Source organism: Pagrus major, chromosome 2 (assembly GCF_040436345.1).
Source record: "Pagrus major chromosome 2, Pma_NU_1.0".
Lineage (NCBI taxonomy): Eukaryota > Metazoa > Chordata > Actinopteri > Spariformes > Sparidae > Pagrus > Pagrus major.
The window spans coordinates 11,361,400-11,383,954 of record NC_133216.1 but is presented as its reverse complement, the minus strand read 5'-3'; the positions used below and the strand labels follow the sequence as shown (position 1 = coordinate 11,383,954).

At 41.8% G+C, this 22,555-nt stretch overlaps 1 protein-coding gene across 2 annotated transcripts in view; it reads right to left on the bottom strand.

Annotated features, from left to right (window-relative positions):
• Positions 1–855: 855 nt before the first annotated feature.
• cadm1b (cell adhesion molecule 1b) overlaps positions 856–22,555 on the bottom strand; it is a 166,442-nt gene continuing 144,742 nt past the window's right edge. For both annotated transcript variants that reach the window (XM_073480959.1, XM_073480968.1), the window contains 3 exons: positions 16,141–16,191; positions 6,873–7,001; positions 856–6,718 (listed from right to left, as the gene is read on the bottom strand). In XM_073480959.1, coding sequence (XP_073337060.1) covers positions 6,600–6,718; positions 6,873–7,001; positions 16,141–16,191 — 299 coding nt within the window. In that variant the 3' untranslated portion in view covers positions 856–6,599. The remainder of the gene's footprint in view (positions 6,719–6,872; positions 7,002–16,140; positions 16,192–22,555) is intronic.

Sequence of the window (22,555 nt, the reverse complement as noted above, 5' to 3'; positions counted from 1 at the left end):
ATCACCCTCCTACCTTCACGCGCTCAGGAAGCACTGACAGCTGCCGCAGCCGAGCCGCAAGACGCCGCATGTACCTGCTTTTTAATTGAGATGTTTTCATTCGAGTTTAACCTTGAAAAAAGTTCATGAATATGAAGAAAATCCCGTGATTTGTGGAGTTTTAAAAAAAATCAATAGGCAGGTATTTAATATTCCTCGAGGGGAGGCATTATAATCCAATGATTGTATAAGTATGAGAGAAAAGTGGCTGGTTTCTAAGGTTAAACTATTCCCATTAAAGTTTGAATAATGTTATTGACCTTTACCTGGATGGATCACTTAAAGTAATGGGAAACGGTGGCACTGACAGAATTATGATGACAGAATTGCTTATGGTTATGAACTAGGTCGTGTTCGGCAAAATGCCTATCAATTTGTCAAATCGCTAACATCCACGTGTTCAGCCGGAAACCTCAACAGGGGCCCCGGAGCCTGTCGGTGTCAGTCATCGTGTCATTTAAAGCGTTTCTCGCCTCTATCTGTACCACAGCGCATGTGTCAGTCACTGATGGGAGCTCAGATTGCTGCTGCTGCTGCTGCTCACCCACAGCGAATCTACATCGGTACAGCATTTTTTCTTCGCCCCGCTCAGCTCAAGATGTTTCTTCTTTGGGAGTTTGACAAGTATCAGCAGCTCAGGATGAAGTGAGCAGGTTCAATCCAGCTAATGTATTCAGCACATTGAGCAGGCGGAGTGAGTATGACAACAAATACAAGTTAATAAAATTCTGCCATCTGCGTCTCCGAGCAGGACAGGACTACAAAGTGAAGCGTTTTTTTTTGTTTTCTTTTTATCAAGTCACGACAGCACGGCTCTTTAAACATTGATATCTTTTTATTAAGACAAGTACTCTTCTGATTTTTTTTTTCTTTTGTAAAAATGTTGGTGTGAACCAATACAAAATATGCATGGTCAGATGAGAAACATCCTCTTCACTACACAAAAGAAAAATGTCACCTGGGTACAGAGAGAAATTTAAGATTCAACAACAAAAACAACCAGTTCCAGGGTAATAAAACAACCAACCCCCCCCCTCTCTCTCTCCCTCCCTCCCCAGGCTTTAAACATGAGTTTCATCCAAATATCCAAGACATGTTACAGATCATTCATAAAACTTCATGTCACAGTAAATACACCATTGTTTCATCTATGAAAATGTATGCATGAATTGACTGAATGCAAACAGATGCTTGATCGACTGTCTGTGGTCACATCCTATAATTACTAAATAACCAATACTGTATAAGCAAAGTGTTACGGTGAAGGAAGAAGAAGAAGAAGAAGTTTCATGGGTGCCGGCCATTGATCCGACAGCCTATTGTTATGAAACCCCAACAGTCTGAAAAATGTACCGGTGGACTGAAAGCACATTTGTTGAGAGCCTGTTGTCCCGGAAAAAAAACACTACTTACACTTCCTTACTAGAAAACATGACATGAATTATAAGGGCTGTTGTCATCTACCTACAAAATTAGCTTAGTACTAATCGCCCGACACTGGCAGCCTCGTCATCATTAGGGGATGATTTTGCGAGCAACATAAATATAGATAGCACAGCCCTGTCTGTCCAGGAGCTTATCAATATGTCAGGATTGACCAATTGGGAGAAGGTTTAGAGCCAGTCCTCTGGACCCTTTTCTTACCCTGACCTGTCTGTAATGCTTCAAGTGCAATGGTTAATTAAACGTTAATAAAAACGAATGGCACAACACATGAGGGTCGACTTCTCGGGGTCAAGACTCTGCTGTCCACGTACATCTGAAGGAGACAAATCATTCCTTTGAGGACAACAATGTAAAACATCTTGGCCAGAGAAGACAGATGGTTTGAAAGAGGAGTAAAATAATCCATCTATGTAAAACTTGAACCGTCTTTGAACAGAGGAGGTGTCCTACGACATTACTTATCACCCACCTACAACGATGTACTGAGTTCCCTCCGCAGACAGCTTAACAACCATTCACACCTGGGCTCACCTAGCACTAGCAACCCACGTGAAGGCCGGTTTGACCAACGACCCACAAGTGGCCCTGAAGAAGCCTCTTGGATGAGAAGTGAAACGTCTTCAAGAAACTGAAGACCAGTTGCCTACGATGCAGCACACAGAACGTTAATTAAGTTGGATTTCCAAGTTTGAAACTCAGGCAAGACATCTGGGAAACTTTGTAGTCTTTGCGTCGAAGAAGCAGTACGAGCCTACTCCTGTTTTTTTTTTTTTTTTTTTTAGCAGCTAATCTGTTAAATCAGCTGCTGTAGACTTGCAATACAAACATTTACTTGCCACGCCATCCGTAGGTTTTGTTTTGGGGAAAACGGGCTGCGGGACAAATGGGCTTTCAGTCCAACGGGCCTTTTTCATAAGACGATCGGAGTTTCAGAATAATGAGTCGTCAGAACAACACAGTCCCCATTTCATGAACATCATTGTGATTTTGTTGACACTGACTGTACATAATTTTCATCTGCTTAACAAATCTAGTTTTCTTTCTTTGTGAACTAGGTCTATGCAAAATAATATTTAACGTTTACTGTAACAGTGCACCATATTCAGAACACATAAACATGTACAAATGAGAAAAAACATGTACATCTTGTGATTTATTCACGTCTTGAATAGCTGTGGTACTACAGTATATACTTGGGGCCTTAAATTTGCATTCTACCTGAGATGCAAAAAACACAACTATTAACACTCATGAACCTGAGAGAGTGAAAACAAACGTACTAAATACCAAGTATTTAAAACAAATCAAAAAACTGGTTCAGAATGATGCTTCCGACAATCCTTTTACGATCCTTGATTGAAAGCAGCAGTCACGTTATAACCTTTTTAAGACAAATATCAAACCTCAAAATACAAATTGTCATGCACGTAACTGCTTCCATGACACCCAATCCAGAAAAATGTACTTCCAATGTAGCTTATCACAGCTTTTAGTACTGTATCCCTCTCTGATATAACTACTGAGCCTTGTCCTCGCAGATATCCAAATAAATAACAAAGGAAGTGAAGCAGAGAAAATAATCATTACCAAATTCGAATTGTTTTGCGATCGCTAATTAAGACAATAAATACTACATCCTGGCATACGACATTCTAGTCAGTGGAAGCTGCCACACGACCCTGATAAACAAAGAAATACAGTTGTTTTTTTTTAACATCGAACTTATTCCAGTTGTTTTTTTTTTAAATGCTCCAGGTCATAAGTGTGATGCAGGTCTATGGTGCGTGAATACAGACAATGTGTATCAGTATTGGCCCTGTAAGTTAGAAAGGACAGAAATATACAAGATATACTGTAAGAGTGTACATGAGGATACTGTACGATACTAACCATATGCCTCAAAATCAAAGAAGGCACTAAATTAAGTCCTTCAGTCTTTTCCTTTATAATGATAAGTATCAAGAGGTGGGTTTAAGGCAGTGGTTATCCTTTTTCATAATACATATACATTTTTTGTTTTCTTATTCAGGCAATAGAATGAAATCACTCACTAATTACCAAACAGGTTTTTACTCTTCTAGCCGTGACAGAGTGAGAGGCATGAAGCATGCATGTTGTGCACACTGCGTCTCTGTCTGCGAGCGAGCGGAGGGTCTTCTGATTTGTGTTGGTGAAAAAAAAAAAAAGACAAATTCGTAACAGTAGACGTCTCCTCTGTGAAGGTTTGAGGCTGCAGGATAACGGCGAGAAAATGATCTTTCCCAAACCGAGTCGAAAGCGCTACGCAAATCTTTGATAACTTGTAAGGGCGAGAGCCCTTACAAGTTATCAAAGACAGCCCAAAGGTAAAACGTCTTTACAGACAGCAAGGAGGTATAACTGATTCATGTTTGCAGTGATTGAATGTCTTTTTACTCGTGTATGGGCAAGGGCAAAAAAGTACGTGCAGAAAGGATTTCTAAGCCAGGAAAATGTTTTTTTTCACGTTCTAGGGGTATTCACACGGACATACCTTGATTCCTTATACAAACATTGCCTTTGAATGTGTAACATTCTCTCTTCCCTTTAACACACTACAATTAAATAAAGAGATAAAAACCTTGGGAAATAAAATAACCAATGTCCTTGTAACATTTCCAGATAAATGGTCATATACTGTATGATTTGTTAAAAAAAAAATCTTTTATTTAGAGAGGAGCACTCTGCACAGTGGACTTTCAGCTTTTTGCTATACAAGTAATATATTTACTCTACATATGCACACTCACATAATTATTCCATCTGGTCCAGGGTCGACCATGTGGGTGGCATGAAAATGTGAAAAAATATCTGTTTCAACCCAAATCACATGTAGATTGTATCAATATCTAACAAATAATACATTTTAATAAGATTTCATGATCAATGCAGCAGGACCGGTTGCTCTTTTAGTTACTACAGGGTTTATACTCAAAGCCTGACCCTTAAACCAACAGACAGGAGGTCTTTTGGCTCTGCAATTAATAGAGCAACGTTTTCTGCCATGTTTTTTGGTCCATCCATCCCATGGATGATTTAAAAACAAAATCTGTTTCTAAAAATCATTTAAGATACACAGAATGTTTTAGGAGTAGCTCGACATGTTGGGAAATGCAGTTATTTGCTTTCTTGTTGAAGATGATTGAATAGATTAATACACTCATGTCTGCAAGCTAAACATGAAGCTACAGCCAGCGGATGTTAGCTTAGCTTAGCATAAGGACTGGAAACGAGGGGAAACAGCTAGCCTGCACACTTAACATGAAGCTACAGCCATGAGGTGTTAGCTTAGCTTGGGATGAAGACTGGAAATGAAGGGAAACAGCTAGCCTGCACGCTAAACATGAAGATACAGCCATGAGACGTTAGTTTAGAAGAGCATAAAGAGTGGAAACGAGGGTAAACAGCCAGCTCGCACGCTAAACATGAAGCTACAGCCAGCAGACATTAGCTGAGCTTAGCATAAAGACTGGAAACATGGGGAAAACCCTAGTTTGCACACTAAACATGAAACTAAAGCTAGCAGACCTTAGCTTAACTTAGCGTAAAGATTGGAAACATGGGGAAAACATTAGCCTTCACGCTAAACATGAAGCTACAGTCAGAAGATGTTCGCTTAGCTTACCATAGAGACTGTAAACAAGAGGAAATAGCTAGCCTTCACACTAAACATGAAGCTAAAGCCAGCAGATGCCAGCTAAGCTTAGCTTAAAGACAGGAAACAACTAGCCTAGCTCTGTCCAAATGTAAGAAAATCTGTTTATAAGCGCCTCTACAAGTCACTTCTTAACCTGTTTTATTGAAACAAAAACCAACGTTTAGAAGTGACACTTGTAGTTTTATGTTTTTATACCTTTCGACAGAGCCAGGCTAGCGGTTCCCACCTGTTTTCAGTCTGCAGGCTAAGCTAAGCTAACTGGCTGCTGGCTGTAGCTTCTTATTTAGTGTAGCTAAAAACATGGGAGTGGTATCAGTCTCCTCATCAAACTCTGGCCTAGAAAGCAAATAACTGTGCTTGCTATTCCTTGAATTTCTTTTTTTTCCAAAACCAAATGTTTCACCAACAACGACAAAAAGGAAAGAAAGCAGATGACAGTAAACGTTATCTGCTACGGTTGATTTCCTGTTGTCCTCTCAATCAGCAGAAAAATCCTGATACAGAGTTTGAAAAAAGAACAAGTGGTTCTGATTTTCTCTATAGAAAACTCTATATCGTGGCACATTACAGCTGTCAGGATGTCTTAGACTGGACTCCACAATACCCTAATTAAATACGAAACTGACCTCACATCTACTAATCGCCAGATGTTTTTCTTGAACACCAACGAAAGGACCAGTTGTACTCTGCGGTTTGTTGTGAAATGGTACTGAACTCCTACTTCACTTTCAGGAACAAATACATTCTATGATGAGCATGATTACTCACAACTGTTACATCAGTAATCAACACAGTGAACCTGACCTCGAAGGGGGGTGAGTGAAATCTGCGCTAAGAAATGTCGAAACCAATCAGACCTGTGATGAATTAGCAGGGGCGACTGTTGGACTTTGACCCAGCAGGGAGAAATGTGTTGACACTGTGTTCCAGTTACTGAACTCAAAAAGAAAAAGGAAAGTGTGAATGAGCTGGCTCCTCAGATCTGGGTACATGAGCTAAAAGCTAGCTGCAGCACACATAGACACAACACCAGGCCCATTTAATCTCCTCCGAAAGCCAAAAGCAACAAAGGATCAGGTGGAGTACATGAAAAAGAACAAAAATCCAATCCAACAAGCATGTGAAGGGGGAACAAAACAACAAAATAAACAAAAGAAATAGAACAAGGCACAAAATTGTCTGTAAAATAATTGAACTGTACAGAATAGGCCCCGGCAGTCCAGGAAGGGTCGGATAGGAGACTCAGCAACGCCTCTTCTTACCACTTGGCCATGCCAGTCCTACTTTCCACTTTCTTCTCTTCCTCTTATAAATCTCGCCCTCACACGCCCCTCAAGCCCTCTCGTAACCAATCGGAGTTAGACATAAAGCTCCTACAGGACCACTACCACCACCACCACCAGCATATCCCCACCCGTCTCTCCTGGCCTGTCCAAGTTTAGATATAATACTCCTTCTTCTCGTCTGTGTTGTTGTGTCCCCCCTCCGCGTTGATGATGGCCGTGTCTGCGTCGGCCGCGTCGTCCGCCCCTTTGGCTTCATGTGTGAAGTAAGTTCCTGCAAAAAAAAAAAAAAACGAGCACGCACACAAATTAGCCACAAACCTCCTCTTCGTCCACTTCAATCCCATCGCACTCCACTCGCAACAAAAAAACACTTGAACTCTAATATGTGTTCATGATCAAGTATGATTGCGCTGCCGGTGCTTTACCTTTGTGTCTGGCAAAGTATCGACCGAGAACAATGAGTGCACAGAGGATGGCAAACATCACCACAGCAACCACTCCTCCGATGACAGCATGGTCAATTTTCTGCGGTGCCCCCTCGCCGGCTCTGGAGTCTGAAAACAGGACAATAACCGTAAATAATTTCATGATCAGTAAACCCCCTCAGCCAGTCACAAAGCTAATACCTTCAGACAGACGTGGACCACACTGGAAGCTATGGCCATTAAATCATTAGGCCGCTGAAATAAACTAAATTGGTTTGTTTTCTCTCAAAGCATTTTAGCATGACCCAACTGCAGAGGAAACACTTGAAAAGGCTGCCGAGAAAGAATGCCAGCTTATATTGTTTACCAGTAAAAATGAGATGATATCATGGCACAAGGTGGTCCTTGGAGGATGGTAAATGATTCACAATTTGGGACTAAACATCCCATAAATAGGCTATTAAACCATGTAGTTCTTACTTACTGATCCCACAAACTGCTGCCAATAATTCAGCTTTTATAACACCCAGAATGAATCATGAGAATGTTTAATTTGTTCAAGTCTTCCTCAATAAACTCCTTTCCAGCTTCAGTGTTTTCATCCCATTCTCCACGAAACAATTCAAATTTAAAAACCCAATTAAATCTGCATAAGCTGTTCACATGTTACATTTAAAGGAATAGTTTGGAGGGAATACACTTATGGACTTTCTTGCAGAGAGTTTAAAGCCCCACGCCAACCAATGTTTCTTCCTGTTTAACGGTTGATGCTCTTTTTTAAACGGGGGTGTGGTTAATAGTCGGACGTAATCCGTTACCATCGCAGCCAGATTGCCATTCTAGCAAGATATACATCATTAGCATGGATAGGGATAGCATGTAGAGCAATAGCATGGATATTAGCAGGAATAAGCTGCTGTGACTTCCTTGTTTCCAGTCTTTGTGCTAAGCTAACCAGCTAGGGGCTGTAGTGTCACTTTACTTAGCCAGGATAAAATGTTTTTAACCTCGGCGTCAGGATTCTCCAGCCCTTTCAGAGGCAAAAAATGTATATTGTTAACGAGACGTCGGGACGTTCCTTGCTGTGTTTGTTGCGAGAGAGGAGTCAAATCAAAATCACGTAATTGACACCTATGATGAGACTGTAATTTATCTTAAAACACATCTTAAAATATAATCTTGAAATAAAGCCACGCATTTACGACGTTACACTGTTGAACCCAGCTCGTTATAGGAACGTTCTCTGTGCTTCATATAGCTGAAAGAGTTGCCGGAGCCCCTTGAGTGATCGATGTTGAAGAATGTTTTAAGACAGTTATTTCACCATGAAACAGTAGACACCGTCTGCAATTTCACCGCGAGTTCACACACTGTAAAATACATTGTGATTTAAGAGGCCATTTCTGGAAGTTATAGAGCTCAATCATCAGAAATAGACACAAGTCTGGAGATAAATTGGCGCCCGGTGTCCCCATGCAGAGAAATACGTGGCTGCCTCAGGTGTCAGAGAGCATCACTGTCTAGCATTTAGCCAGATTTATCCGTGCTCCACAGAAGAACAAGGCAAAATTTGAAGCCTTTAAATTTCCAGTCTCAGAATAGTTCAGAGGCGTTTATCAATAGTCTATATCTGTGCACATTTGGACTGATGGAGGAGTGGCAGGCGAGGGAATGGCTCCACTGTTCTTTGCTGCATGAGAGAGCAGCTCAATTTTCCATCAATCTCACTAGTCATGCTCTGAACTTGAATGATTTTGATAAAAGACGAGCGGAGGGTGCAGAATTTCTCAACCCTGTGAGGGCGTAATAAGTCGAGTCGAGGGGTCTGAGACGTGTGACACATTCACATCTCAACCTAAAAACAACACCTCGCTCAGGTCGCGTTCAAGTCGGCGCGAGGACATCTTGGAAGAGGAGCTGCGATGTAACTAATTAATGAGGAAAGTTTTGTTTCACTTGAGCGCTCTCTTAAAATGGACTCGTCTGCACGGAGCAAGCCGACGTTGTGCGTCGGTGTGTGTGAAGCGGGGATGTGCAAGGCGCCGTTTGTTTACTGTATCGAGGATGTCAGATAGCACAGCTCATTCCCCCGAGGAGAGGGAACGGCCCATGCTCCATGCTAATGAACATTCACCCACTAAATGGCCTGTGCATAGTCCCGTCTCCTCCCCCCTCCCACACCTTCCTGCCCTCACCTTGCTCCCCGCTGTCTCCCGCTTGACACATCCACAAGGAAACATGCCGGGTCTCGGCCGCCTCTGCACAGCGAGGGAGAGTTTTATTTAACAGGTGGAAAAATTCGCCCAGAGAAAGCATCGAGACTCTATCAGGAAAACGTCAAAGAGAGACTAAGAATCCCATAACACCTACAGTATCAACAGTTATGGTTGGTTGCATATCATGTTGCCTACATTAAGTACACTGCTGAACACCGGTTTTCTGTTTGTCAGTTCTGTATTTATTACAGAGGAGGGCCACGAAAACATGATCTCAAATTCAATAAATATTACTGCCGGGTTTATTTTCATTCATTTTGTGGTGTTGCTGCAGCTGGAGCTATAGTGTTAGGAGATTATTAGATATGTTACATAATGCGATGCAATGCTTTGCTATACTAAAGCTCACTGTCAGATTGGTTTAAACATAAAGGTCATGAGCTGTGAAAACAGTCGTAAGTAAGGTATTCTGTGGCGCTGAAGCAATATTTCCTGAAGTTAATTAACCCCTGACGATGTCATTAGCGTTATCTCAGTTACAGGAGTTTTTACCTGAAAGCTGCGTTACCAACTGGATGTATCCAGTTTGAAAGATGCTGTGGACTTTGCTTCTCATTCACCCATCGAACACTCTGACCACTGGGACCAGTTCTGGTTCAGTGTTGCGGACAGGAGGACAACCCTTTGATTACTGGGAGACCCGCTACAGCGCCTCTAAATCTGTCACCTGAGAGTCCCCAAATTTTATGGACCATAAATTACTGGAGCATCTCTTTTATGTTCCTGCGAGGTGTGACTTTGCTCTCAAGGTGGACAAATTAATGAGAACACCGGACGATATGATCACAGCATCAACAGCACAGACTTCAGGCTCACTTGAATCGACGCCTCCGTTCCATATTTTATTATTACTAATTTTAGTTCACATGTGAAAATAGTCGATCTCGTGCGAAAATGTGTTAAAATGTGGAATTTGTAGGCGAATTTCATGTGATTGCATGAGCCGTATTTTGTTTTCATGAGTGGAAACTCGATTTTCACATGTAAACGGGCACATTTTCGTAAAGGCTGATGTGAAAATGCGCCACACACAACAAAAACGTGTGGGGGTCCCCTGTTAATACTAGCCTCATGTGAACAGGGCCAAAGTCTTATACTCTCATTTCCACCATCTCTTCCTCTCCCTGTGTAGATTAGTGTGTCAGGATCAGGTGTGAGATCCCCCCAGGACATCCATGTTCAGTATATATGCATTCATAATACGACAAGGTGCTTAGGATAAAAAAAGGGGGAAAAAAAGCCTCCAAATGACAGACAGTGTTATTACAGCAGCCTTTGTGGCCTCACACTTGAAATAAGTAGAATTTGATTATGTCTGTAATGTGGCTGGTGTCCATACCGCCGGCGCAGCTCTGCACGCGGGGAGTGCTGACATGCCCACACCGGCGTCCTGACAGGATGTGCACAGCCGTGGGGATTTATGGGGGAATAAAGAGGATTTGCAACTGATGCCTGTGTCTGCGCGGCGGCGAAATCTGCTCCGCTGAACTCAGAACACAGTGCCACATGCTTTACAGTCGCACCTTTCCGTCTCTGCACTGGAATGACTAATTGCCGCTGTGGTCATCAGCGGAGGATCTGTCAGCGCGGCGGTCAGAGCTGCGAGCTTCAGTATAACTTAAGTTTTGCCATCTTTTTGGCCGGTTTTTCTCCTCACATAAGGAGGCATATCACACATGCACTAACCCCTTGCCCCTCACGCACACAAACACATCGCAATTTATAGATGTAATTACAGGGATATAATTGAAACAATGACTCTCTTGCATTGATAGAGCAAAGCCTTCACTTCGTCTGAATACACCCTCACAGTAACCCTTTCCTGCACAATGGGGCATTGCTGCAGAATCAACTTAAGGACCGTCAATAGCCATTTTAAAGCAGTGAACTGCAGACATCCGCAGCTTTTGTATTTGATGCTGTTTCGAAAAGGAAATGAACATAATGAGATGAGCACACGCGGGCAATCTCCACCAAATCATTTTTTTCGTGTTGCTGTTGTAGCAGGCCATCAACAGAGCACAATATAGGCCTCAGTTGAATTCCAATGCCACCGCTAAATAGATTCCCAGAGTCCTTTGTAATAACCCAAACAATGATTTGAAGATGTACAAATACAGCTGTGACATTTAACAGAGGTGCTGAAGTACAAGTGAAGGTCTGACTACAACTAATAAAATGGCAAATGAATGGAAATTGTGACAGTGAACTTGAACTCCTCGATGGCAGTTTATTGTGCCTTTTGAGATTGGCAAAATTCTCAGCACAAAAGCCGCTCGCAGCACATCTCCCCTTCCTCAACGTGTTTTTCCCTCGCGAGTGGAGATCAAGGCGAAGGAAAAGGTTGAGAAAATAATAGAAATTCTCGCCCCGAAAGTAGCCCGGAGTAACGCGCCACAAAAGTACACCTCATCAGCCGAAAATGAGGACACACAGTGTGAGTTCATTGGCACATAACATTCAATCTCCAAATCCTAATGTGCTGAGAAGAGCTCTCATAATCATTTACAACTGCTCCATGAAAAAACACAATATTACTGCAGTGAAACACTCTTTTAACTTCAGGGTGGGCTGGCATTACTAACCTGTTCCCTTGAGACCAATTAAAACGGACCATTACAATATTTTCTTTCTTTAATAACTGTTTAAAGGAAAGAGGGGAAAAAAAGAAGCTGCGGGTCAGAAAAAACACAACTTCAGCTGGGAATCAGAGTAAACAAACGCACGAAAAAAAAAACTAATTAGCATTTCTAAATGATTCTTTAATTTTTCCAATGAAATACTTCAAAGAGAAATGATACATGCGAGAGTTAAAACAACGCTGGTAAATGTTTAATGGCTAATTATGTTGAATACTAAATCCACTCATAACAGTCTCTGTTGAAGTCAATAGCGTACACGGAGTTAAGGCCTCACTCCCAAGACTCAACAGCAGTGGAAACCTGCCAGCACCTAACATGTAGCAGCGCCGAGGGAAGAAACCGCAAACAAAACATGTATGAAAGCCCTGCCAGGGATGGATTCCTAAAATACCATCTGGCGCTAGATCGCTTGATTTACTCGCTCAGAGAAAAAACAAAAAAAAAAATTCAGTGTGTTTGTCTGAATAACCCTGAAGTCATGTATGTATTCTGTGCACCGCATGTTAAAGTCATGAGCGGCTACGAATCCCCGATGGCTGAGCCAAGCGAGCAATAACAACTGTTTTGTGGTTAGTTGGATTATCTAGTCTGAAGGGTGCAGTATGGAGGCCGCGCTCAGGTTCATGTATAGTGTAATGTTTGCTTGCAAAGCTCTTATTGGCAGTTAATTTACTGCTCGTACGATCCATAAAGCAGAGGGCTGTTGACCTCAGAAAACACCCTTTAACTCATCACACCCTGAAGCCTCTTTAATGGTTAGTTCCTGACTTTTTTATATTCCTTCAGAGGTCCAACTGTAGCATGCTAAACAACATTTTACCCCGGACTGCAGAGCTGCAGAAACATAGGGCCTTTTTAATCAAGTCTACAACATAATTCCTTGTTCCGTGTCTTTCCTCTGGCTCCTCTCGACAAGCTGATGGAGAGGAGGAGGGAGGAGAGGGGAAGAGAGGGGGGTTACTGAAGGCTTAGCCAGGATCTGATGTCCCTGCCTTGGATCATCTCTGAGCATCTGACAAGCTGGAGCATTATCGCCACAGACTCCCTTTATTCCTTCAGAGCTGGGGATTCTGGGTAAATTCTACCCTCAACCCCAAAAGAAATACAACCACTGACAAAGAACTTGTGGAGTGCTTTTTTTTTTGTGTGTGCCTCCAGTGATCTACTGTCCATCTCGAAGACAACAATCTGCTGCGTTCATGCCATTTAGGATTCAAACTTCTGTTTTCACTGCAATATGTCTAAATCAAATGTTTGGATCAGTGAGAAAGAAGGTCACACACGTCCGTCAACTTTTTCTTGATGCAAGACGTCAAAGAAGACGCTTTTGTTTTAGTGTAACGCGCAATAAAACACACACGGAGATGAAGAAGGTCGGAAAACTTTTTAAACACATGAAAGAAATGTTCTTATGAAAGGGTGACTTATCTCTCCCATGAGGCCCCCCCACACACACACTGCATCTTTTAAGACACTGAGAGACCTGACAATATGAACTGTGGTGAAACTTTCGAAACATGAAACAGCATAGAATACAAACAACTGTGGGATGCTGTGCTCTAAAGTGGCATTTGCTCCCCCACTGCACGAAAACCATATTTAGGCTTTGAGCTTCGCCGTCGTACAACGAGAGGAAGAAAACTGACAGAAAAGAATCGGGCAAGTGAAATCGTAGCATTTTTAGGGAGTTAAATCCAGTTTTCTGCATCTGTTATGAACCAAAAACCAGGAGGGAACAAGTTAACGTGATTCAGAAACCCCCTCGCACGGTGTCATTCACGCTACAGAGGGAACCACGTGGAAACCCGCTGCTTATATGGATTAGTGAATGACGGCAACTTGAAGGCTTAGTCATTCAATAAGTTCATCCCTGTCGTCAGTGCATTGGAAAATACTCAAAACTTGATAGAGCTATAAAAATAAAGCACATACTGTGTCATTCATGACATAATAAGTTATCCTGGTGTAAAAGAAATTAAAACTGCTCTTTAATTCACTTACCAACACCTAAATCTGTTTCTTTATTGTATTGGATCCCCATTAGCGTCTGCTGAAGCAGTTGCTTACTGTGCCAGGGTCCACACACACATTAAAATGTCCAAATAAAACAATACACAATAATGTAAACAAGGTCTAAACAAACAACAAACAATGAAGGCCACGTCTATAATGCATTATAACAGGTTACGAACTGTTTTATAATGCATTATAATGAGCCTGTAGCGCTGTATAATCACGGTTATAAGCACTCATGAATATCATATTATATCATTATGCTTCATAACAATAATCATAACTCCTTATGACGCTGTATCTATAAAGCGTGCTTTATAACAATAATCATAAAAATTATACAGAATTTTATAACGACTTACAGGTTCAAGTATCAATAATTCATAATTGCTGGTCCCTCACAATTTTGGCATGGATCAGAGTGTATTAAAATTCTAGTTCTTGTAAATCATTTGATAACGCATTATAATTAAGTTACTGTAACTGGTCATTGGGTGCTTTAAGTAAAGTGATGAAATCTCTGTGTTACAAGGCAGATAAGTATGACAATTGTGTACATGGTTATTCATAATTATTCATAATTTTGTGAATTGTTAGCAATTTTTAGTCATGATCAGTTGACAAACAACATTTTTTTTTTCCTTTTAAAATCAAGAACTCAAACTCAATCTATGTGTGTGTGATGATAACTGACATTTATGCACCCAAAAATCTACTGATTGGACCTTTAAAATCAGGATCATATACAGTAGCAGTTCAGTGGCCCCTGATTACACCAGAAGATCGCAGCTGGTGTCGCCAGTGGCCGCGCCAATTCACACCCATAATGAATGAATGAGAAATGTCGCTGTATATTTCCTTATTGGCGAGAGGAAAATGCTATACTGTGCTGTTATGCTGATTAAGGTAGTGCAAAGCAATCTACCGCAAGCCAGCTTACCATTGCCCCTGTGACAGGGTATTTAGAAGAGTAGTGAACTGCAAGAAAGCTCAATTACATCCTCCCAGCATGTACTGCATAAATCACGGTAAATCCTCTTTCAAGCCTGTCTTTCGGAAATTACTGGAATGTTTCAGCAGAAAACATGGAGACGGCTGCATCGGTGCAACTCCGAGGAGAGGAGCTTAGAGGGGGAGAAAATGCAGAGTAATGCACACTCCTGCAGAAACAACTTCCTGTTCGGACTGAGCCACACCCCAGACAGAGAGAGAGGGAGAGAGCCGGAGTGAGGCTGTGTCCGTGCAGCGTGATCACTGGCAAGTTTGAATGAGAAAGTACAAACATGAGGAGGTAACGTAAGGCATGCAGAGAAAGAGGTTTGTTATAGTGAAGAGAGATTCAAAATAAAACCCAGGAGACATCACAAAACTAAAGACAGTGCCATTTATATGACAGTTGACCCCCCTTTTTTAAACAAATTTATACATAATGGACTAAAAAGCCAATTGTTTGATCAAATAAATGTATAAATAAATATCTGAAAGCTGCCACATGGGTACAAGGTCGTCTCTTATTGGGTGTAGATTTCCACTCCACTTTTCTATGACGGTATGAATTGCAGCACGGTCATGACAAAGGGCCAAAATTGCAGTATCTCTAAAGCTGCTATTGATAAACCGATCTATTCTTTAAGGATAGTTTTTTGTATTGAAATGTCACATTCTGGCATATCCAAATGTCAACTCCCAAGGTTGCCTCGCCATCTGTCTAGCCTTAGCGGTGCTTTTGAAATAATAGCGATTTTTTTTTCTTTTTTAAAAAAGGCTAATATTGGAATAAATTTTTGCAACAAAGCAAAATCAAAGTATAGCATAGTGTGTACAGAAGATGCCAAAAGGTTGCTCTGCTCTAAACACTGCAAATGAACTGCCTCTCGTTCATTTCGTACGTCTGAGAAAAAATAGTTATTGATGTTTTTTTGGCCTCGCAAAGACGAAATGTGACTGGCATTTGTAGGGGGAGATGTAAAGGGCATTATGATACGACGGACGGGCCGGTTGAGATATAGCTGCAGATGCTGATAAGATAGCAGAGCAGCAAAGCAGTCTGTATGTTTTCTCAGATCAAACACATGTGACTGGAAAGGACTATGACAGGTGTCTCTGACAGCCCGGCGCTGCCTGTCTTCAATGTCACCTATCAGCAGCACTATCTGATTAAAACTGGCCATCCACGGTCTCTCTTAGCCGTAGGTACAAGCCCTCGTTCCTTCTCTCCCCGATCACCTGGCCACACGTGCATGCAGGCTCAGACGCACACACACACACACACACACACACACACAGAGACAGACACACATGATTGCTGAGAGGGACAGTAGTGGGGGCATACAGTACCTTGCGTGTTGACTGGGTTGGTGGTGGGTGTGGGGCTAGGAGTGGGAGCATCTAGATGAAAAGAGTAAAAAAATAAAGAACATGTATAAGAAATAAAGAAAGACAAGAGTAAAGAAAGAGACAAAAGTCACTGAAGATGAGGAGCTCTAAAAATCATACCATGCACTTGTTTCTTGCTTCTGTAGTGAATGCTTTGAGCTAAATGCTAACGTCAGCATGCTAACAGGCTCACAATGACAATGCTAAAAAGCTATAACATTATCATCATGTTAACTTGGTTTGTTAGCATGCTAACTTTTGCTAATTAGCACTAATTAGCTGATGGAAATGACATTAATTTTGCAGGTTTTTGGCCATGAGCTAAAGAAAAAATTAAAATTGAAAAAAGTGTTTTATAGAGGTTCTTGCGCATGTAAAAGGTCTTGAAAGTTAAAAAGGTCAAAGTCCACACCAACAGAAGCTCCTCTCTCCCACAGAAAACACTGCTCCTGAAACGCCTCGTCAGTAGCCCCGCCTTTAATTCTGTGACTTCTTGACATCACACTACGTCACCATGTCACATATTTGCACAATTAATGCCTAACGGCTAGTTTGGCACTTAAGAACTGATTTAGCACAGCTGCTCTGTTGTTGTAAGCGGTGCTGGGTCAGGCGTGTGTGACCTGACCAATCAGAGCAGACTGGGTATTCAGGAGGGGGGGCCTTAAAGAGACAGGAGCTACAACAGAGCGTTTCAGACAGAGGGGCAATACAGTGCTGCAGCACCAAAAACTGATGTTTTTTGACCATTAAAGCATGTAAACCTATTGAAGTAGTAACCCAAAATAAAATTATGAACCTGAAAATGAGCAGAATATGTCTTCTTTGAAGGATCTCCAAGTCATTGCAATTCGTCCTGAAGGGGACATGAATGTGTGTCAAATAGTCAACAAGATATCTAGAAATGTGACCTTATGATGGCCACAGTCTGGCAACACTCTCGTTCAGACAGATTTCCCTGTGTCCTGAGTTTGTGATATCTGATATAGGGCAGGTTTATTAGGGCGCAGCCACACAAATGCAAATGCAGGCGAGTAACCGTCACCTGCTGTTGCTGAATGTGGGCAGAGTGGGATGTGAGATATCAATGTTGATTGAGTATGTGTGACCGTGCCCATAAGATGACTGCCAGAGGAGCATCATAGGTCCAGATCTGACTAGTCATATGTTTTACTGCTCTGATTGGTTGTAGGTCTATCCAGCATCCAGGCTGCAGGCCCATACAATATGCCAAACAAGGCAGCAGTGTTAAAATATGAATCAAGATTCTGTTGCTGCACTGCCTATTTCTTGCCTTTCATGTTTTCAGAAAAACATCTTCGCTGTTATTTGAGAAAGTTTGTGACCAAGCTGCCATTTTCCCCTGCTTGAAAACGGACCAAGAACCACCCCAGTCTGACAGTGCCGGGCTTGGGGATCACCAGAGTCATAAAAAACGTTGCTAATCCGTCATGTAGATGTTGAGATATTTCACTGGATAAATGAAAACTTTGAGCTTCGGGTGGCTCTAGATGTATATCATGGGATCAACAAAGGTGTTGGGATTCATCTTCTTGGCACCATGGGTATCAGCATCAAAATTCATGGTCATCCGTCCAATAAATGTTGAGCTATTTCACTAGAAAACAAAATGTGAACCTTTGGGTAGTGCTTAAGAAGAAGCCAGAGGATCAACAAAATCCTGAGCCTATCTTCTTCTGGGAACCATTAATATCTGTACGAAACGTGGTGGCCATCCATTCAACACTTGTGAGATAAAGATACTTTAGTCTTGATCAAAGTCATGGACAGACCAAGCTGCAGACAGACATGACAGATCATCCACAGAGCCCTAATGTGGCTTAAAAAACAACTAAGAAAATTACACCGTTATTTCACCGTGCTAGGGTTGCATTATATTACATTATGGTAAGCTATTAGATTTCTTTTTTTTTTTTTTGATACATTTTCTAATTAACTGCGAATAATAATGCCTGGCAATCATAGAAAGGTATTGCTATTTTCCACAGTCTCTCTCAATAATTAAGTCAAACTGCAAATTAAACCACTCTGGTGGTCTCCCGCTGCAGCACAGCGGCGCCCCGAGCAGCATCCTCCGCCCCACACTGTACTGATTAGGCCTGTCACTAACCCCCAAACAAAATAATCAGAAAGACAAAATGGAGGGCAATTCAGGTATGCAACGGTACTAAAGAGGGCTGAAAGCTTCCTCATCAGGGGAATATATGCCAGGCTCTGGTGCAGGGGAAAGATAGCACGACCCCTTGCTGTGGGAGAGTCGCAGCAGGGGAAATTGGCTGGCTGTCTCCATGCCTTTACTGTCTGCACTCCATCAAAAGACAGCAGTGGGGGACCACACACTCCCAAACTAATGATAAAACATCAAGGACAGCATAATGTTGCCGCCGGGGATGGAGTGTATGGTGGAGGTGGTGTTGATGGTGGTAGGGGGGTATCAGGGTATCAGGAAAAGATTCTCCTCTGACAGTATTTGAAGAGGGGGGTGGGCTAGATTTCTTTCCCTGTGACCGAAGGCAGTCTGATAGCTGAAATGTCAGTGTCTGGAAGAGGGAAATTGGCCATTCAGGAAAGAGGGTCTTCACAAAGGCCGGGATAGGATGTGGCACATATAATATCCAGGCGAACAAGAATTCTCCATGGGCAATTTCCAGCCTGGATGACTCCGGGCTCAGCATTATGAGGGCTGAAATATGAGTGTATTTTGGAGAGGCCATATTTTCAGGGAGCATTTGTATCACTGAGGAATTTGATATGAGAAAATTTAACCATAAAGTGAAACAATGTAGGAGAAATTGTTTATCTATGCCTGCTTAAACCTGCCTGCCAACACGACAGCCGGGAAAAGATTTTGTTTCTGTGTCTGTTTCTTCTTTCTCTTGCTTTAAAGTCTCAGTTTACATAAAAATTTAAAGGAACAGTGCACCAAAAAAATTAAAATTCAGTCACTACCTACTCACCCCCATGCCTATGGACAGATGGGTGCAGTTTCATAGTCCACAAAACATTTCTGGAGCTTCACAGCAAAACAGCATTGCAGCTGAATGTGATGGAGACTTATTTTAAAATGTAAAAAACACTGGAAAAAAAAGTAAGCAATAAAATGTGTCCATACAGCTTATCCTGTGTAATCCCCGTCTCTAGAAGCCCAGAGATCCAAATTGATTTGAAAAGATGTTATTTACATAATTTTAAGACAAAATCTTCACTGTAGCTGCTAAGCTAAAAGCGTTAGCTTGTCTGAGTGGATACACAAGCTTGTCGGCACGTCAAGAGTGTTGATTGCATCTTTTCAAATTAATTTGGGATCTTGGAGCTTCCGGAGACTTAGATTACATCAGATGAGATGTATGGAGACATTTTCTTAATTTTATCGTTGCCGTTACAACGCTGTTTTGCTGTGAAGCTCCAGAAATGTTTTGTGGACTACAAAACTTCACCTGACTTGCCATCAGCAGGTGGGTGTGTAGGTGACTTAATTTTCATTTTTGGTTGAACTGTTCCTTTAATACAGGTGCTCTTCACAAACATGCTGAAATATCTGTGAAAGAATTTGGGATAGCTTATGAAAATCTACAAGCTGATGTGTCGAAAGTTGCTCCTCGCTATGTTGCACATTTTTATAAAATCAGCGTGATTCACAGGGACAGTTTCACGACAGCCTTTTTCATAAGAACAGAGAGACTCACGAGTCCTGTCTGCTCATGTTATGTCAAAACCCTGATAAACCCCAGATTTCCAGTGGCTTGTGAATCTTTGACTTCTCGTCCAGGGAAGATTTATAGGTCAAAAAGTCAACTGTGGGCTAAACCGTGGCAGTAAAAGGCAGCATTGTTCTCCTGCCAACAGGCAGTGTGTGTGAGTTATAACAGCAGGTAACCTCTGAGAGAGAAAGGCCTCTCTCTGGCCAGCTCTCTCCCACACCACACGCCAGCCAGGGGGCACAATTCACAGCCTGCTACAGACACACCCGCGTGGAGAACAGCATGACAAGCCTCTTTCTCAGCCTTTCTGACCAGCCACATACAATACATGCACCACAATAGGACTTGATTTGACGTGGATTTACATCGGCCTCACACCTGTCCGGGCTGTCACACAGTGAAAGGTCATTAGTCTTTTTGAAATAGGAAGAGCCCGAAGGACTAGAGGGTGGCAGCAGGATGAAAGAAAAATTGATGGACAATCCAGTTCGGCTCTATCAATAATGCTCACAAGCAAATATTTATGTGTAACAAAAACAGCTCATTAAAATAAAGCCATTTGTCGCATATAGTTGGCTAAACAAAGAACATCTTTTTGACAGGTGTGTGATGGTTTTAACTGGGGCACGAGCTCATAAATTACAAAACAAAGCGGTAATAAAAGGCCAGATAGGAGAGAGAAATGGAAATGAAGCCAGTGGGCTTTGGTTTGGTTTGAGGTCGTGCGTCGCTGCTGAAAAGCCACATGAAACTAGCACAAGGTTATCATGCTAAGACCGATCCATGTTGCAGAAACACACACTAATTAAGCCACCGTAGCAGGCATGATTAATCTGGGACAACAAACCCTCACATGGACCACAACATGATTTTGTCTGGCATTAAATCCTCCAGAAAAGAGGAGTGGGAGTCGCAGACATAATTATACGCGGTTATGAGCACCTTTTACCAATCTCCTGTGTCTCATTACAGTGAGCTGAAGTCACGGAGCTTCCAACGCTTGTACACCAGAGAAACAGTGTTTAATGGAAATTGGTAAAATATGTGGATAGGAAGGTACTAATTGAAGACGTTGCGGCCAAAGGCATAAACTTTGAAGGGAAATATAGTGTAGATAGGAGGGAAAGTTGCAGAGAACATTAGCCTCGCATCGCTTTTCATTCATTCGTGCAAGTGTTATGGGTGCAGCAGGAAGCAAATGATACATGAATTCAGCAGCAGAGGACACACACATCATTCATGGGCTCAGAAATGCCTGCAGGCAGTTTGGTGAAAACTTTTGAACTATTAGAATATAGTATCAGATCTGTGTTTGAGAATTACAAGCATGCCTTTCCCCACTTGTTCATCAAAAACCACATTCTGAGAGGAGGCAGCGTAAATGTCACTTTCAAAGGAATCTTTTACACAACAATTAAGAATTAAGTCGCGATAGCTTGAATACGTCTGCCTTGAGTGAGCTATTTGCCGGCATATGCTGTCCTTTTGTTTGGGAGTGATCATTATGGGCCCATTGGGAACAAGCAGATGTCATCATCTGCCTGGCAGAGCACGATGATGAATAACCATGGGGCGGCAGAGTTATGAGAGTCACAGGAAACCTATGTCACAGTGACAAAGTCGCACGTGTCAGCTGGGTGCAATAAACGCGTTTCTGTGAACATCCACCAACCGACAGAGCTGCTGAAAACATCAAACGTGAGATGATGTGAAAATCTGTATGTTTCATTAACTGTGTGCTGGGAGTTGTTTTTTATCTTACAATTGAAAATATTGCAGCAATGAAAACCTGAAATAGCAGCGCCTCTCTGAGTGCCGCAGAGATTTGGATTAGTGACGTCCTACTGTGTTTGAAGCTCGGTTTGTGACATTCCCTAAAATCCCACATGGTTATTTTTTGCTGCAAATTCAAAACATCAACATCAAAAATACTATTATTTTAGGAAACTTACAGTTAATTTGCATGTTGTATACGACAAAAATAACTACCTATTTAATACAAATTTCAGCTTTAATCACAAGTACAATCAACATTAGTAATTAATGGCTTATTTACCTTCCTCTGATTCTGGTATGACTGAGTTTCACTAATTTCAAGGAAACATATTAATGCAACACTTTTTAATCTGTGTCTCTCGCATTCAACCCTACCCTTCTTGATAGTGGGGGTGTAACGATCCATCAGTCTGAATCAATAAATCCATTCAGTGATCAACAATCCAATATCATTAATGTAAAGAGAAAAATATCGATCCATATCATTGTATTTCCGACACGCCTTTATTTTGAAATTCCCCTGGCAACTTCTTCCTAAACTTTCAAACAGTGATTGCACCAGGCAGACAGGTAAACCACAGAGAAAAAGAGGATATTTACTCCCCTCTCGGGAATAAATCAGCAGTCTGCTAACTTGTTGCTCTCGCTGCAGCATTATTCGCTAATCTGTTTAGGCGATGTTAGTCTGAGTTTGAGTGCAACACCACTGTGGTAAACACAAATCGCAGGTCTGTAACAGTTTGTCAGATGTAATGTGGGTGCTGACTACAAACAAAACTCATTATGTCATAACAATATTATGTGTTGAAAACTTGTATGTTGAAGTAAACATGTATGTAGCGCTGTGATCCGACCCTCTCACTGAGGTTAAACATGTG